This window comes from Ursus arctos, unplaced genomic scaffold (assembly GCF_023065955.2).
Source record: "Ursus arctos isolate Adak ecotype North America unplaced genomic scaffold, UrsArc2.0 scaffold_30, whole genome shotgun sequence".
NCBI lineage: Eukaryota > Metazoa > Chordata > Mammalia > Carnivora > Ursidae > Ursus > Ursus arctos.
Window position 1 is genome coordinate 8,257,266 of NW_026622986.1, and position 12,750 is coordinate 8,270,015.

General features: G+C 45.7%; 1 protein-coding gene and 1 non-coding gene across 18 annotated transcripts in view; one reads left to right on the plus strand and one right to left on the minus strand.

Moving 5' to 3' along the window:
• SVIL (supervillin) overlaps positions 1-12,750 on the minus strand; it is a 232,382-nt gene that overhangs the window by 40,319 nt on the left and 179,313 nt on the right. For 8 of the 17 annotated variants that reach the window (XM_057304687.1, XM_057304682.1, XM_057304679.1 and 5 more), the window contains one exon: positions 7,223-7,352. In XM_057304687.1, coding sequence (XP_057160670.1) covers positions 7,223-7,352 — 130 coding nt within the window. Of the gene's footprint in view, positions 1-3,009; positions 3,088-3,626; positions 3,675-7,222; positions 7,353-12,750 lie in introns of all 17 variants that reach the window. The other 9 variants (XM_057304683.1, XM_057304684.1, XM_057304688.1 and 6 more) reach the window with 2 other exon arrangements.
• Positions 1,057-1,164, plus strand: LOC113244278 (U6 spliceosomal RNA). Its single transcript, XR_003312350.1, has one exon. It is a non-coding gene; the product is annotated as a U6 spliceosomal RNA (small nuclear RNA).

Here is a 12,750-nt window from a genome sequence, read left to right on the forward strand (position 1 = left end):
AGCTATAGTAATCAAGACAGTATGGTATTACTGACCAAAAAAAAAAAAAAAAAAAAAAAAAACCCCAAAAGACAAACACAAAAACAAACCCAGATCAATAGAACAGAATAGAAAGCCCAGAAATACACTCATATAAATATACTCAACTAACTGTGAAAGGTCCAGGGCAATACAATGAACATAAGACCGTCTTTTCAACAAATGGTGCTGGAACAACTAGATACCTACTTGCCAAGAAAAGGAAAAGAATCTAGACACAGAATTTACACCCTCCACAAAAATCAACTCAAGATGGGTCATGAGTCTAAATGTCAAATGCCAAACTATAAAATTTACAGACGATAGCATGCAAGAAAAATCTAGGTTACCTTGAATTCAATGATGACTTTTTAGAGTCAACACTAATAAAAGAAAGAACCAATAAACTGAAAGTCATTGAAATAAAAAAGCCTTTGCTCTCTGAAAGCACTGTCAAGAGAATGAGAAGACAAGCCACAGACTGAGAGAAAATATTTGCAAAAGACACGTCGGACAGAGAAATGTGATCCAAAATACACAAAGATCTCTTAAAACGCAACAATAAGAAAACAACCAATTGAAAAATGGGCCAAGATCCAAACAGACATCTCACCAAAGAAGACGTATGTGTGACGACCAAGCACACGGGCAGGTGCTCCACGTCATATGGCAGCAGAGACCCGCAAATTCGGACCACAGCGAGATACCACTACACACCCATGACAAGTGTGCCAAAATCCAGAACACTCACAACACCAAAGGCCGTGAGGATGTGCAGCTACAGGCACTCTGATTTTTGCTGGTGGGAACGCAGACTTTGGTGCAGCCACTCTGCAAGACGGTTTGGCAGTTTCTTACAAAACTAAACATCCTCTTAACACACGAGTCAGCAACTGTGCTACTTGACACCCACGTGGGTTGAAAATGTCTACACAAAAACCTGCGTGTGGATATTTATAGCGACTTTACTTATAATGGCCCAAACTTGGAAGCAACCAAGATGCCCTTCAGTAAGGGAATGGATAAATGGACCGGTATGTGCTTCCTTTGGCAGCTCTTATACTAAAATGGGAATGATACGGAGGAGATCAGCGTGGCCCCTTGCACGAGAATGACATGCAAATTCAGGAAGTGTTCCATATTTTTAAAACAAACAAACTCTGCTCTAAACAGAGAGAATATTGTTCAGCACTAAAAAAAAAAAGAAAAAAGAAAAAAGAAAAAAGAAAAGAAAAGAAAAGAAAAAAGAAAAGAAAAGAAAAGAAGCTATCGAGCCACGAAGACATGGAGAAACCGGAAATGCTTATGACACAGTGAAAGGAGCTGATCTGTAAAGGCTCCATGCTGTATGATCCCAATTAAATGACCTTCTGGAAAAGACAAACCCATGGAGAGAGGAAAGAGACTGCCAAGGATTCGAGGGAGGGAGGTATAAATAGATACGGCACAGAGGGATTTTAGGGAGTGAAACTAGTCTGTATGATACTATAATGACGGATACATGTCGTCATACGTTTGTTAAAATCCGGAGAATGTGCATCAAGACTGAACCCAAATGTAAATTATGGACATTGGGCACTAATGCCATGTCAACGCAGGTTCAACAAATTGGACAAATGTACCTCTCTGGTGTGGGATGCTGATAGTGGGAAAGGCTATGTGTGTGTGTGGGGGGGGTGAGGGGAGCAGAAGGTATACAGATAATCTCTATGCTTCTGGCTCAATTTTGCTGTGAACCTAAAACTCCTTTAAAAAAATAAAGTTTATTTTAAAAAGTATATATACATGTGCATATATATATATAATAAATGTAATTCATATTTAAAGGGTTCAATAATGTATCTTTTCAAGTGTAATATGACTTATTTAGAAGAAACAATCCCCCCCGTCGATGACAGACCAGGAGTTTGCTCCAGATTTCAGACTGTTTTTCGGGGTGGACGCTGCTGTCTGTGTGGGGCTGGGCTCCCAAAGGCCAGCATTCCTAACTGCAGAGGACAACCGGAGAGTGAGGAAGAGGCTGCCTTAGGGGGGGTTCCACCGTGGAGACAGAAGATGAAGTAGGAGGGCCCAGCAGACACCTCGCTCTGACAGCACTCTGTCAATTTCATATCTGAAATGAAGTCTCAGTGCCTCTTCCTCAAAGAACTGTTTTGTCACCACTCGCCCTAAAGGAACAGTAGAGTCATGACATCTTCAGTTAGAGGACACCTTAGAGGTAAGAAAGTCCCAGTTCTGAGGAGCAGACAGAGACCCTCAGAGGGAAATGACTAGGTTAAGTTCCCTCAGACGGAGGGAGGCTAGAATCTGGGATTCATGACAAAGCGGACGCAGGCACTTCTCACAGCTATTTTGACCCCAGGGACATTCCAAGGGGAATCAGACCCAATCACTGGTATTTGGAGCTTTAACAAAGATCACGTGTTATGCACCAACAGAACCCCGCCCAAGCCAGGTCTCCTTTCTGGGGTGGGGGTCAGAGGAAGTAGAGTTCAGATGGAGCGGAAGGGGCAGGGGTCTGTGGTTTCTCATCTCAGGACATCACTGCATCCCAGCTCCTGTCCCAAGAGCTGCTTCCTCGCTGTATCTTCCTCTCTGGCCCGTCTACACCCAACTGCCTCCACCACATCGTCCTTTAAGCAAGACAGCACTGCCTCTGAGCTCGAGCAGAACACTCTGGTGTGTCCCGTGGGCTCCTGACTTACCTTAGGACATAAAGCTCGGACATTAAAAGGGGAAATCTTCCTCTTAAACCAGCTTCACGATGACAAGGTGAATGAATGCCATCAAGTCTACCTAAAAGTCTGTCCCATGGAAGTGATAACCTGTGGGACTGACTCTAAATATATAAAGAGCTGACCACACACACGCTGACACACACGCACACACGCACTGAAATGCAGCAAAGGAGTTACTTCCCCAAATGAAACAAGTCATTCCCTACTGCTCAGAAATTGCAATGAGGCTTAAAATGTGTAGGCTTTTCCTCACCTGATTAATAGATACAAAAGACAGGTGTTTATGGGCAGCAGGAATAGCAGGAGAATAAGTAGAAGCGTATACAGGTTCCTACAGAGCAAAGCAAGAGGATTAGAGGTGAAAAGAGAAGGTTGATCAGAGCTGGGCAGGGGAGGGGTAGAGACAAAACCAAGATTTCTCCACCAGGATGTTAATTTACTCATTGCAATTTCAGCTCTCTTTTCAAGAGAGTCCTATTTGTTTGTTTTCTTAGAGGGCTGACAGAAATCCACACGAGCACAGGAAATAAACCCGAGTCCATTCTGTGCAGTAACTACATGAGTTAATGACCAGATTACCGCAATTTCTATGATATTCAGTTACAGAGAGGGGAACCGTGACATTCATCGACAGTTTCAGCATTTAACATAACATCTCTTAAAGTCTTTAAAGTTTGCCATTATATGATCAAAAACAAAAATTAAAGAAACAGGATAGCTCTCTTCCCTGGAGAGAGATGGCATCTTGCCTGGGGGTAAGAAACCAAACAGCGAGGGCTTAAAAGAGAACCACCAGTGATGAGAATTACACGTGGCGAGGTCGAATCGTGGCTATAACCCAGAGGACACCTATGTTAGAGTCAGGCTTACCCAAAGCAGATTAGAAATGGCACTATCATCTGCAAATCCTCCTTCTTCCTACAGGTTAAAACAAATAGGAAACATTGCAGAGTGCTGCAAGAGTAGGGTTGGGTTAGGGTGTCACAGTCATTTTCAAGGATTTTGTGCCCGGGGTTCAATTAGATGCATGCGCATGCTCACACGGTCCGGTAGCAAAAAACGCCATCAGTGGGATATAATCTTTGATTTGGAGGTCATACCATCAGCCTTTCTCTCCCTCCTCCCCAACTCTTAGAATGGACTCCTTTCTCCTGATTGGGATTTGGAAATGTCAATGTCAGCAATTAGAACGTGAATGTGGCAGATTTACCTTCGCTGAATTTTCAAAAACACGCTCTGGGACATCACCGAGCTCAGTCTGATTCACTGAGCTGATACTCCTGAGCACAGCTGGATATCAAATCCACATCTGTGACTCAGACAGAGAGCTGGGTTGTAATGGCAAACTCCATAAAGGGATCCTATTTCCTGGAAAAAGTCTAACATACTGGAAGATTATCTTAAACTGTATGGGAGTCATGACATGCCTTGATGTCAAACAGGCCAAAACGAGGTTGAAATGTAAAATAATTCCCTGGTACAAATGCATAAATGCAATTGAGTTGTAACAGAGAGACTCCCGCTTTGAAAACTTTGCTTCATTTTTCTCGCTCTCTCTCTTTGGATGGAATGAGTTGGCCTGGAGGGGACGGTGTGCAGATCGTGTACACATTCCAGACAGTGTGCACCCGGCCAAATCTACAAACCACATGGCCTTCCCATCTTCAGAACTAATTAGGTATGCTACGAAAGCAAAAATGCTGAAGTCAGGTTGGCCCTGCCCTGGACTAAACCGAGAACAGGAGAAAGAAGAGAGAAGAGAAGAGTGGCAAGGGGAGAGGAAGGGAGGGAGAAAGAACCCAGACTGGTTGTTATGGGAAATGAGAGAGTTGCCACATCAATGATTTGCACTCTGAAGCTCCAAATCGATTGGGGGGAATCAATTTGGAAAGCAGGGAACTGCTGTTAAGGGAGGTATTCTCTGAGACACGACTAGTCTTTTTGCAGGGAAAGGGAGGCTCTAACTTAGTTCCCCAAATCTATTCATGAGTCAGGAGGTACTTTCTTCCCAGGGAGGATCCGGAACGAGATGCCGGTTAGAGAGCCACACATGTGTTCTGTTTGGGGACAAAGTCTTTGATGGAAACGAGACCCTTACAGATTTTTCAGGGCATCCTCTAACATTTGTTTTTAATGTGGCCACCAGACAATCTAAAATTACTTATGCCGCTCACATTCTATTTTTATTGGACAGCGAGGATATTCACAGGGGCGACGGACGTGATTTATGTACAGTCCTGTCTCTATTTCCTGCCTCCTCTGCATTCCCCCAGGCTGCAACTCATGGGGCTGTGCTTACACCACACAAAAGCTGGGAGGGCAAGCTGGAAAATGTTTGGCTACCACAGTTATGTGCCTTTGATGAATTCACTAACGCTGCCGGAAGTGATGCCCTGACTGTATAACCAGCTCTCGTCTTCTCTTGGTGGAAAAGATGGAAGGTTCCAGAGCTTGCTCCCCTTAGCAGAGCTCTCCATCAGCAAGTCTAGATCCAGCCCATGTAGCAAGATTCCATCTGCATGCACCACATGGCATGAATGTCCTTCTTTCTCTGGGGCAGCTTGCAGACACCCAGCAAGCAGCGGCGGCGTCTCTCAAGCACTCCTTGGCTGTCGGGGGACCTTCTGAAGACAGATTAGGTTGAAGGCACCTCAGATCTGAGCCCAGCAAAGGTGTGACTGAAATATACTGGCAGCCCTTGGGAAGAAAAGAAGCCACGGGCTTATCAGGGGCCATGTGAAAACCACTTGACCTCAACAGAACTTGAGATTTCCCAATGTCTGCTACAAAAGCCCAAAATAGATCGGCTTATTTTAACTTCAAAGAGCTTACTGTCTCAGGCCGTCCTGAACTAGGTCACTAAGGAGGAGGAGGAGGAAGAGTGAGTTCATGATGGCTGCGGCATCTGCAGCATCCAGGAGCCCAGAGACAGGTCTGCACACTCAGGCCGCAGGCATGCTTAGAGCCCCGGCGCTTCCGTGGGCTGTGCTCCCCGCCACAGACAACTACAGTAACCACCTTATCCCTCCTGCCTTCTGAAAACCTTAGTCAAGCAGAAGGCAGTTCAGATCTCATCCTCTACTCACTGCTCAAATGAGCCCCCTGTCTCCTAAGGGGTAAGGCATGTATTCCATTCACTGTTTCCGAGGAACCTAGCTGGCTCTGTGCATGACGGCTGTGTCTAAATTTTCACCTGGCCATATGGCTTCTTTGCATCTTCCAAAATGACCAACAAGAGGTGAGTGTTAAAGTTATTGTTCAACCGATGATTTCGAGACCCTTTTAAATAAAGTGTGTGGGCAACAGGGATACATTGAGGGACCTGGGTTGTTTTTTTTCCACTTCAAGATGTCATTCTTGAAATCCAGATTTTGCACACATGCTTTTAAATATGCAGCTGGATTGGAGAACTTTACAAATGGCTGAAATTAAATGTCTTCAGTCATTATCTTTAATATCCTATATGTCTCAAAAAAGAAATTTCAAATTGTTGTCCCAATTTAACCTAAGAGGACACACAAGTACCGTATCAAATAGGATCAGAATTCCCGCCTTAGCATCCTACACGGGCACCCCCCTTTCACGGAGGTTTCTGAATACACAAAGGCCACCTTCACAATCCCTCTCTTCCACAGATGGAAAGCTGTTCTAGAACTCAAAGGGGTCCACATGATCATCCTGGTGGAACTGCTGGGTTTTTTTTATTTTTTTTCATTTCTGTTTGAAGACTTTTGACCCTAGAAGTTGGCCAGTGGATGTGTGACAGGTGGCCACTCTGTCCCCAGCCAGCACATGCATTAGCAAGCATAGGGCCAAGCCACAGGAAACTCACCAACAGCTTTGAGAGTGTGCACTGACTGGTCCAAAGTGGGTCATCATTACCTTAGTAATTTAACAACTCATCCGTACTTTTGCTGATGAAACAGCTTGCCAGTATCGATAACAATGTATTACTTAATTTTATTTCAATTTGCAACATATTTTGCTCTCCATTGTCAACAACAGGCACACCTGCTCATTGTAAAACACACTCACAATCACGAAAATAAGTACTCACTGACCACACCCATGTCCTTGTTTCGTATGTTTCGGTTTTAAATCTCAGCAGAGGACATTCAAGTCCACATTTTATATGCATCTTATAAACTGCTTGTGGTCAATTAAAGATTTTCCCTATAATAATAACACTGCAGTGTCAGATTTCATTTTGGAAGGTTTTAAACCGAAGTACACACTTCAAAACGTAGGAACTTGCTTGCTTGATGCATTACCTACGCAGCACTGTTAACACTGTGAGAACATCTCAAGACTTTGCCTTTTGATCAGTTTCGGCTGCTGTGAGACCATTGTGCAGTGTGTACCCAGGGCAAGACAGCGTGGGCATTAGTCAGGGCATGCTTGCCTGTCTGATGCACTTCCAAGCGTGATGTTAGTTGAATGCTTTTTCCTAACACGGAAAACATTACCTTCTTCTTGAGGGATTGTTCTGCTTCTTGTATGTGCAGGCTGCTGCTGACAGATGCCTTGCCATACTCCTGCTTTCTGATAAGTCTGTTCTTCCAATCTTCTTCACCACTCTTCTTCAACAGCGCTAATCTGGGGAGGAAACAGGCCAACCAAAAGAGGTTCAGCACCAAACTCCTCCTTGTAACAGAAGCGTAGTCTGTGTAAGTTAGTCTTTGGCCAAAACATGACCACAGCTACCTAATTTTAATCTTTCTGAGTTTCATTTATTCTGAAGAAAGTCATGTCTGGAAAATTAACATAAGCATCCCCTTTTCTAAGATGCCCCCTCCCCCAAATTTTAATGTTGATTGCAACGCAAAGCTGAAATCTGACTTGCCAGGTAAAGATGCATCATCATTCCACCAGGGGAGTAGCTCTGTTTCTTCCTTGCCCTTGGGCTGAGAACAAGGAGATAAGGGTAAACCATCCCCAGAGAAAAATGTCTCCTAATGACCCCTTCTGGTCACTCCATGAAATAACACTTAATGACTACAGCTGGGTGGAGAGTACTCCTTGGCAGAAAATTTAGCAGAAATGGGTTTAAAAACTTAAAGCTATAAAAAATGGACAGTCACTTAGTATCACAGCTTTCAAAAAAAAAGGCAAAAGAAGATGTTTAAGATTTTCATCTCTCTATACTCTAAGCCCCGTTCTTTTCCTCCAAATGCACTTGGGCTCTCCAATCTATCTTAACACAGAAACTATTCTCTACAAACCCGATTTTAAAATGATTACTCCAACTTTCCTCCTGGGGAAAGCCACATACAAAAAAAGAATCTAATTAATTGAGATTTTTACCTAACCTACTTTGGTTCAACTCTGATGTGACTAGATACCAAGCCGCCTGGATGCCCCAGCCTGTGAAAGGCTGTTTTCGTGAGCTGCTCAGGCTCGCTCTCCTATGACGAATGAAGCGGTCTCAGGCACTGAAGTTGGACAAACACGGGAAAGATAAAAGGAAAAAAAAAGAGTGCTCATTAAACTCATTTGAGCTGCTTCTCAAACAATGTAAAGACTGGGGGGAAAAAGGGATTAGAACTCCTGTCCTCTCTGCCGAGCCTGCCTGGCTGGGTCTTTTAAACATCTTAGCGCATGTCCGTGAACGGTACACCGTAAAGCGGCACATCAGCTCTAGCTTGGCCGTGAACTCTGGTCCAGTAGCCTGGCATCCTTTCCTTGATGGTCATACTGGGAACTGGACTCCATGGTCTCTTAGGTCTCTTCTACTAATTTTCCTGACTCCGCTAATGAAAGTTTTTCTAAGCAAATAAAAAACCAAACTTTGCAGTGCTTAAACAAGAATCTATTTCCATCTACAAATTTATACATAATCTACCTTAACTTGTCTATTCATTCAGTCAAATAATGGAAAGTAAGCAACGAAGGAAAGAACTCCCCCAAAGGGGCTAGAGCTTCAAACCCTGGACCTATCCCCTTCTCTTCCTTTTCCTTTCCTTCCTTTCCGCTATGTGACAGCAGATAAGAGCTCGCTTGACCACTCTATAAAACGGATACAGTGCCACCTTCTCAGTCTGTGATATGGTGATTTATAATAAGAAGTATATACTAGGCTTTCATCACTTTTCCTGGCCTAGAACTGCTAAAACCCTTGGAATTTCCTAAGTGATGAGAATGGCAGAGGTGTCTTTATATTAATCAGGTGACTTTGGGGAGGCACTTAAGGGTAGGGACAGGTTGCCAGGAGAACCAACTGTGTGGTATGTGATTAGAGGGGCGAGACTTTCAGTCCCATCCCCTGACTTCTGGAGAGGACAGAGTGGCTGGCGGTTGAATCAATCACCAATGGCCAAGGATCTAATCAAGCATGCCTATGTAATGAGGTCTCCATAAATACCCAAAAGGATGGGGCTCAGAGAGCATGGAAGCTTCAGACCCTTTCTCCATACCTTACTCTATCCATGTCTTCCATCTCGTTGTTCCTGTGTTACATCCTTTATAATAAGCTTGAGATCTAGTAAGCAAAGCATTTGAGTTCTGGAGGATGCCCCAGTAAAGCAAACCCAAGGAGCGGGTCCTTGGAGTCTCCAGTCCATAACTGACAGGGTGAAAGTCCAGGAGACAACCTGAACCTGCTTCTGGCATCTGAAGGGTGTGTGTGTGTGTGTGTGTGTGTGTGTGTGTGTGTGTGTGTTAGGGGACATTCTTACAGTCTGGAGCCCTTAGCCTGTGGGGTCTGATGCCATCTCCAAGTCGACAGTGTCAGAATTGAGTTGAATTGTAGGACTCCCAGCTGGTGTCAGGGACATGCTTGGTGGTGGAGGGAAAAAACCCACGTTGGCCATTTCAGTCAGTCCTAAGACAGGCCCCATTTGGCTAAAGGTTCCATGTCGTTCTACATCCTACAGCCTGTGATGTTTGACAGTACTCTGCATGCTACCGGGGCTAGTCCATGTACTTGACAACAAATTCTCAGTGCCTTCAGGTGTTTTCATCGGACTACATAATGATTTCTCTTTTCTCTAATTATTCTGAATGAGTCTGTTTTATTTGAATAAGAAAAAATAACCAAATAAAATCAAATAGTGAAAAAATAATTAGTATTTGCATAGGAGCTTTCAAAGTATCTATAAATGAGACTTTAAAAAAGTGAGCATGCCAGTACGTTTACACCCAAATGAAGAAGTACTTCCAAAGCACCATCTTGGGAGAAGAGACGTCATCTCCCTGATATTCTCCTTGCAAACTGGTCTCAGAGCCAGCTTCTGTCTCTTACTTCACCTTTGACACAGACCAGGTCTTCATTGGCCAGCTACCTTTTTAACCAGATTTGATCCCAAGTGAGCTGAGAGAATCTAAAAAGTCAAATTCGTCCTCATGAGTTGGGCTTATGGGAAATCCTCTGCTACAGTCTTTGAGGACGTTCTCAAAACAAAGCTCCAGGGTGTCCGGAACAATGAAAACATAACCCAAATAACCATATCGTTTCTTTGGTGGCTGCTCTGAGGAACGTAAACCTGACTTAGAAAAAAACGAACTGCGGGGGTGCCTGGGTGGCGCGGTCATCAAGTGTCTGCCTTCGGCTCAGGGCGTGATCCCAGCGTTATGGGATCGAGCCCCACATCAGGCTCCTCCGCTATGAGCCTGCTTCTTCCTCTCCCACTCCCCCTGCTTGTGTTCCCTCTCTCGCTGGCTGTCTCTCTCTCTGTCAGATAAATAAATAAAATCTTTAAAAAAAAACAACAAAAAACGAACTGTGGAATCTACAACGACTTTATAGTCCACCTCATGCTCCACTGGTCTCGTGGAAACTGGAGACTGTTCTTGATGTGACAGAGGAGGCATGAGTGCACACGCAGGCCAAGGATTTCTCTGACCAAAGTCACACTGCGTGTCAGGGCGGCAGGGAGATGCGGTCCCCGGGCAGGGCTCCCCTGCCTCCCAGAGCGAGGCTTGTCTCTCTACATCAGTGTGTTAGCTGACCAGACACACTGTGTCCGAATGTTTTAGAAACTGCATAGTCTTCTGGCTTCCTTACAATGTTGTTTTTTCCCCCTGGGATGGCCTTCAAAGAATTCCTCCACTCCAAAAACCTCAAATCTTGCTTTTGGATGTGCTGGCAGGGTTGTCGTCAGGCACTTGCAGAGACTACAGGGTAAGCAGAATACCACGGAAGAATGGGTGGTTCAGCTTAGCCCACAGAGAACTGGGACCCTGCCCTAGCTTCCGGAGTACAAATGACGGCTAACTGAGAAACGACACACGCCGAAACGTACATGTCTTATTCCTGTCCCTTCAGATTTCCTACTTGGTGTTCGACGAGCCGGGGAGGGCAGGAGGCCTTTCCAACACATTCTCTCCTCCTGCGATCCCATGACCCTCCTGAGTCAAGGAGACCGCTGTGCGCTGGTGGGGGCCGAGGAGCAAAACGTCTGCTCCCACACACGACATAAATTCCTGCCTAGGCAATTCACACAACTGTCGGCGCTTTTGACATCCGCCAAGTCCAAATACAGCTCTTTGCAGGGCTGCGATGTTGAGAGCCTGGGCATCTGCTTAACTGAGGCGGGGAACCCAGGGAGCAGCACTGGGTTAGCCTCTTAACCCCAAGGCCTGGCCCGGGGCCACCGCGCTGGGTGCTTCCAAGGCCGCCCGGGGAAGCGTCTGCCTCTCTCGCCAGGGCCCACACTTTAAGCGGGGAACGCTGGCCTGACTCGGCTGTGTTCAGCCTGGTCTAAGAGGCCGGCCTGCTTAGAACGGGTTCTGCTGGCTCACGGTCAGGGCTGGGTCAAATGTGGGACAGGCGAACCACGTGCCCCTAATCTTAAGTATGTTCTTTTTTTTCCTTCCCCCTTTAAAAATGCCCCTGTGTTTCCGAGAATCACCGGCACCACACCGGCACCACACCGATTTCAGATAGGACGGACCAGCACTGATGAGTACTCCTATCAGATCTCGGTCTTGGCTCGTTCGCAGGCCCCAGGAGCGAGCTTGTGTGTCTTCTAAATGAGGACACATCAAAGATCAGAGAAGAAAGACTCCGCTAGCCCTAATTCTTAGGTAAATCTGGAGGCCCTCTGGTGGCTGAAATCCTGAGCAAGAGCCTCCAGTCCCCGTGGGGGAAGCAGGGACACAGGCTCTGGCAGGTGGGGAACAGGCGAAGAGTGGGTGGAGGGGCATGCAGAGGCCAGAGGGGCCAGAGCGGGCCTCTGCGGAGCAGACCGCTACAGGCTGGCGAGGGCCACGGGGCGGGTTCTTCACCGTCCTGGGAGCTCAACTAAGCCCTCGCACTCCACCAGTTTCCCAGTGAGAGGATGGCTTTGTTGCCTTCTTTAGGAACCTTCTCTTGAATACGACAGCATAGACGCAGATGTTTAGTAACTGGATAAGACTTCTAATAGCCTAGTATCCTTTTAAAGAGGTTCCAAAGGTCTTACCCCTCAAGAACACACAATTTATTCGACTTACAATATTTTTCAAAGAAGTACCCAAACAGGGGCAATTTAAACCCAAATCATTTAGGCAGGTATGAAACAGCTGATTTTTACTAATCCAGTGGGGAAGGCCGATGGTAGCCCGAGTGTTGTGCCAGTTATGGTTCCAACGTGACATTCTGGGTGTCAGAAAAGCTGAAGAAAGAAAAGGAGCCTTTACGTACGTTTCCTTGAACCTCCAGCCTACCCTAAAAGAGCAGCATACTGAAGATTTCCTGTAATTTCTTAGGTGTTACACACGTCTAAGTCCCAGGTATCAAGTACAAAACGGGGACAGCACTGCCTCCCTGTAAGGGCTGCCTTCAGCACTAAGTGACGTGGTCTGTGAGACATCCCAAGGGCGGGAGATGACCCCCGGAGCCCTCAGAACGGAGGACTCGACATGCCCACCTCTGGGGCAGAAAAGAGGAACATGTGTGAGACTGAGGAAGCCAGAACTGCAGCTTTCTAGAAATGATGAAGGAAATCTGCCAAGTTCAGACTCTACCTCTTACTGAGTCTGATGTGAATGTGGAATTGGAAATAAGCCACGCAAA